At 40.3% G+C, this 5,543-nt stretch overlaps 2 protein-coding genes across 2 annotated transcripts; both read right to left on the reverse strand.

Moving 5' to 3' along the window:
• Positions 1 to 233: 233 nt before the first annotated feature.
• LOC125838474 (uncharacterized) lies at positions 234 to 758 on the reverse strand. The gene has a single exon (XM_049517521.1). The coding sequence runs from the start codon at positions 756 to 758 to the stop codon at positions 234 to 236; it is 525 nt and encodes a 174-aa protein (XP_049373478.1).
• Positions 759 to 1,300: 542 nt separating this feature from the next.
• LOC125838475 (uncharacterized) lies at positions 1,301 to 2,505 on the reverse strand. The gene is made up of 2 exons (XM_049517522.1): positions 2,347 to 2,505; positions 1,301 to 2,236 (listed from the first exon to the last, which is right to left on the reverse strand). Exons 1-2 carry the CDS (start codon positions 2,503 to 2,505, stop codon positions 1,301 to 1,303), a joined length of 1,095 nt encoding a protein of 364 aa, XP_049373479.1.
• Positions 2,506 to 5,543: the final 3,038 nt, after the last annotated feature.

The raw sequence follows: 5,543 nt of genomic DNA on the forward strand, positions 1-5,543 counted from the left end.
TTTGATGAACCTCCGGTAGAAACCGGCATGACCTAAGAAAATACGAACCCCTTTCACCGAAATTGATGGTGGTAATTTCTCAATCACTTCAATCTTCGCTTTATCAACCTCTAGCCCTTTTTACGACACTTTGTGACCAAGTACTATCCCTTCTTTAACCATGAAATGACATTTTTCCCAATTGAGAACCAAGTTTGTCTCCATACATCTTTGGAGAACTTGTCCTAAGTGTTCTAAACATGCCTCAAAATTATCACCCACAACTGAGTAGTCATCCATAAATACCTCCATTGAATCCTCCACCATGTCAGCAAAGATAGATAACATGCAACATTGGAATGTTGTCGGAGCATTGCATAATCCGAATGGCATCCTTTTAAAGGCAAAAGTCCCATAGGGACATGTGAAGGTGGTTTTCTCTTGGTCTTCCGAAGCAATGGAGATTTGGTTGTAACCGGAATACCCATCCTAAAAGCAATACCAACTTCTCTCTGAAAGCCGATCAAGAATTTGATCCATGAAGGGCATGCGAAACTGATCTGTTCAGTCCACGAGTTTAACTTTCGGTAATCCATGCATGCCCTCCATCCGGTCACCGACCTCATAGATACAAGCTCCCCTTTTTCATTTAGGATCACTGTGATACCTCTCATTTTTGGTACACATTTCACCGGGCTTACCCATTTGCTATCCACAATAGGGTAGATCACACCTACGTCTAACCACTTTATAATTTCCTTCTTCACTACTTCTTGCATTGGTGGGTTCAATCTCCACTGATGTTCGACACTCAGTTTACATCACTGTCAAGCAGAATTTTGTGAGTACAAATACTGGGAGGAATGTCCACTATGTCAGCTATGGTCCAACCTATAGCTTTGATATGCCTTCGTAGCACCTCAAGAAGCAATTTCACCTGCCATTCAAGCAATTCAGCTGCAATGATCACCGGTAGAGTGTTATTTCCCCCAAGAAAGCATATCGGAGATGGGGGGAAGTACTTTTAATTCCAGATTTGGTGGTTTTTCTGTTGATGGCTTTGCGGGAGGACTCTCTCTATTTTTCAAATCAATGTCTAACTTTGATGGAGTCTTTGAATATCCTCCCAAACCTAAAATAGCAGTTACTACCTCTTCATAGCCTTGAATTTCAAATTCATCATAGCTAGCAAGCATGACTTCAAGTGGTTCGCTTATGCACATCAAATGGCTCACGCTAGATACCGCCTCACCAATTACATCAATGGTGGACACCATATGAATATCACTTGAGTGTTACATTGATTTACAAACATTGACGGTTACTTCATCTTCATCACCTGAAATTTCAATTCTCTGCTTTCAACATCAACCGATGCTCTTTCGGTTGCTAGGAATGGTCTTCCCAGAATAATGGGAATTTCATCATCTATTTCACAATCTGGAATGAACAAATCAATCGGGAAAATGAACCGATTGACCTTCACCAACATGTCATAAAGTATCCCCACGGGATGTTTGATTGAACGGTCTTCCAACAATAGTCTCATTGTGGTTGCTTTCGGTTCACCCAACCCTAGTTGTTTGTAGATCGCATAGGGCATTAAGTTGATGCTTGCTCCCAAATCGCATAATGCTTTAGCAAATTTGAGCATGCCAATGGTGCAAGGAATGGTGATTGCCCCAGGAACTTCTCTCTTTTTTATCAGCTCCTTAGTTATAATTGAACTACAAGTGTGGGAAACTTCAATTGCCTCAAAATCCAAGCTTCTTTTCTTTTTGACTAATTCTTTCATGAACTTGGCGTATCCCGATATTTCCCACAATGCCTCCAAAAGGGGAATATTAATTGATAATGTCATAAACACTGATAAGAACTTCTTGAGCTTCTCATCATTATTCTTCTTCTTTAGGCGTTGGCAAAATGGGGGAGGTATTTTGGGTAAAGGTTGCATGACTTTTGGGATTAGGATGTGTTGTTCCACTTCTCTTTGTGGTTCTTTGGCAATGCTTTGATGGATAAATATCTCTTGTTCCTCCATGCCTTTATCATCTCCATGCTTTTGAGCTTCTTCATTTCCCGTCACATCACCTATTGCTACTTTTCCGCTACAAGTAACCACTGCCAGCTCTTTATTGTTATTTTCCATTGCGAACTTTGGTTTCAATTGTGCGGACAGTAAACTCAACTGACCTTCAAGTATCTTGATGGCGTCGACATGAGAGTTCACTTTACTGTTTAATGATGAAAAGTCATCCTTCATCCGTTTAAACAAATCATTTAAACCTTTAACTTTATCAAGTATGCGTGACAACAAGTCATTCACCGGAGGACTACTTGGACTCCCTTTCGATTTTGGGCTCTCACTCGAGTGAGTATGGTTCTCATAATGATCATCTCCCCTTCTCCAATAATAACCTTGCTCAACCCAATCTTGATAGTATCTCCTTTGCTCTTCTCACTTCTGATAGTTCCAACCTTGATTTCGACCTCGCTGTAGATAGCGTTGGTAGAAACCCTCCTCATATCTCTTGAAGTTCCAACCTTGGTTCTCCCCCGGCCTTGAGTAACCGGAAGAAGAACCGTCCTCAACTCTAAACACTGTACATGTCCCCTTCATATGATCTTGTAGAATTCCATTTGGGTTAACATCTTCTTGATGTTTTCATCTCTCTCTCTCTTTATCAAGTTGCTCTTGCATTAATCTAAAACAAAATGGAGAGACTTGACCCTCTTGGGTGTACCACGCTTGGTTAATTTTGGTCATGTCATCAAGAAGGAACGAAGTCACCTCAAATGATTGTAACATTATTTCTCCTCGTACCAATTGATCAGCCACTCCTTTATTAACCGAATCAAGACTCCGGTAAAAATATTGGAGTAACAAATCGTTTGGTAGCCCATGAGTTGGGCATTTAAGTAAGAGTTTCTTAAACCTCACCCATGTTTCATGGATAGGTTCCCCGTCCCGTCGCTTGAAACTTTGAATATCGTCTCTAAGTTTCATCATCCTTGATGGAGGAAAGAACCTTGTATTGAATGCTATACTTAGCTCCTCCCATGATGTGATGGAATTGTTTGGTAACTCGGCTAACCACTTACTAGAATCTCCCGTTAAGGATAGTGGAAATAACCGCAGTCGGATTGACTCTTATGACACATTTTTGAATGAAAATGGGATGCAAACCTCTGTAAAGTTTCGTACATGCTCATGCGGGTCTTCGTGTTCTATCCCTCCATATAGTCCTCTCATTTGGAGTATATGAAGAGTTGTGCTAGTGACTTCAAACAATGCATTCTCATCAGCTTGTGGGATGAAAATTGCACTCATCCCACCCGATTGAGCTGGGTTATAAACACTTGATATCGTCGATACCATCCCAATGACTTGCTTGACTTTCATTCATCTCTTTCTCACTCATGCTCACTTCCATGTAGTTCAACCAATACTTACACAAAGCAGCCAAAGCTAATTCAACTACAACCACAAATTCAAGAGTGTCAAACCTTCAATCAAAGAACTGTAAGTAATGCTACTCCCCGGCAGTGGCGCCTATTTGATTAACGTATCAGGACACTTCGACGAATACTAAGTGCTAACGATCGTTAGTCAGTAATATAACCCAACTAGTGAGTTGGGGTCGAATTCCACAGGGAGTAGTCTTTCCTTCTAATTCAATACTGAAAGTGTGACAACAATCTTTTCAATTGAATACTAGTTACACCTTTTTGGTTTTAATTTCATATACCAAATTTCAATTATCATTTCCAATTTCACACTTCAACACAAATAGTAAAGTAAGACTTGGGGTAATGACAAACAAATTGTCGAATTTTAACTTAGTAGGTGAATATTAATGCTCACAATAGGGATAATTTGTCGTGGGTAGGTCAGACCATATGTAAAGTAACTTTCTATCGAACAATTACCTTTTCTATCTCGAGTTCTCTCGAACTTCAACACTAATGGGAAGATGCCCATCCCTTGGTCCTCATCAAATCCACTCTCTCGAGACGAATAGAAATGATAGATCCCATGTTTCACTCTCTCAAACTGAAACAATGGTAACCCACTAATAAGGATGCTAAGATTTGCTACTTTAGCTCTTCCCTTCTCTCTCTAGCAAGCGCACAACACTGAACTTGTCACACTAAACATGCAACTCAATCTCAAAACACAGGAGCAACTCAAACCCACTTCAAATTAACACCATTATTTGTAATTCAACGCCACCTACTTAGTAAAATTCAACAATTGGCTTCATAGTCGAAACCCCAACAACATGGTTTTAGCCACTCATAGCAAAATTAAGAAAATCAATATCTTCCATGTCTTGTACAGTTGGGTAATTGAAATTCAAATGTTAGAAATTACTAAAATCTTCTCTATTACAAAATCTCAACCAAGAATCTTTCTAAAATCCCCTGAAAATCCCAATGGTAATGATTTTGCTCTTAATTTTCTCTTTTTCCCATTTTCTGAATGCTTTTTCTCTCTAAAAAAATTCATTTTAAACAAAACTGAAGTGTAGCAATTTAAGACCACTTGGCAAGGTAAGTCAGGTTTCACCGACTGTTCGGCGACTCGCCGATTATTCTTTATCTCTCCTTCATTTTTCACTTTTCCTTGGTCTGACTACTGTACTTTAGTCAATCCAGATCGGGATCACCGATTAGTTCCACGAGTCACCCTTTTTCGTTCTATCTCGCCCATCAGCACTTGTTTAAATCTTCTTTAGCTTTTTTGGCGACCAGGTCATCCTTCGCTGAATGGATCAGCAACACGCCGAATGGAACTGCTGCTTGCCAAAATTACCCCCCAGTTTAGCTCCAACATTCTTTAACTTTAGGCGGTATCGTGGCAATTTGGTGATTCATCGAATGACATCGGCGATCACCAGGCCTTCATTTCTTTAATCTTTTAGCTTGCTTTATTCCTTTTGGCACATTAGTGTCCATGCTTTGTTCTTAAATCCAAATACCTGAAATTCAGGGATTTTACATCAGTTATTGGCACAAAACATGTATTTGAGGACACTAAATCTATACAAATAACTCCCAAAACATGAATTGGCTCGGCTTCCAGACGCTTGAAGCTCTGAATGCTGTCCCAAAGTGTCATCATCTTCGAGGGAGGGAAAAATGTCACTTGAAATGCGATGCCAAGCTTTTCCCAAGAAGTGATTCAGTCTCGTGGCAATTCAGCCAGCCGGTTGCATGCTTCACCCATCAGAGAGAATTGGAACAATCTCAGTCGGACCACTCTTGGGATATCTTCTTGAAGGAGAATGGTCCTCAAACATCTACAAAGTTTCTAATATGCTCATGGGGATCCTCATGAGCCAAACCACCAAACAACCCCTTCAATTGCAAGAGCTGAAGCATAGTGTTGGTAATATGGAACACTCTGTTCCCTTCAATAGACGGCAAGCGAATGGAACCAATTCCACCCATAAGATGATGGTCATCAGCATTAGGCTCATTGACATCGTTGAGGTTGCCAATGTCATCTTGGTGTCCTACTTGGCTACCATTGCTTCCGTTCACACTGATACTTCATGTTT

This window comes from Solanum verrucosum, unplaced genomic scaffold (genome assembly GCF_900185275.1).
Source record: "Solanum verrucosum unplaced genomic scaffold, falcon-dt-bn FXZP01000286.1, whole genome shotgun sequence".
Classification (NCBI taxonomy): Eukaryota; Viridiplantae; Streptophyta; class Magnoliopsida; order Solanales; family Solanaceae; genus Solanum; species Solanum verrucosum.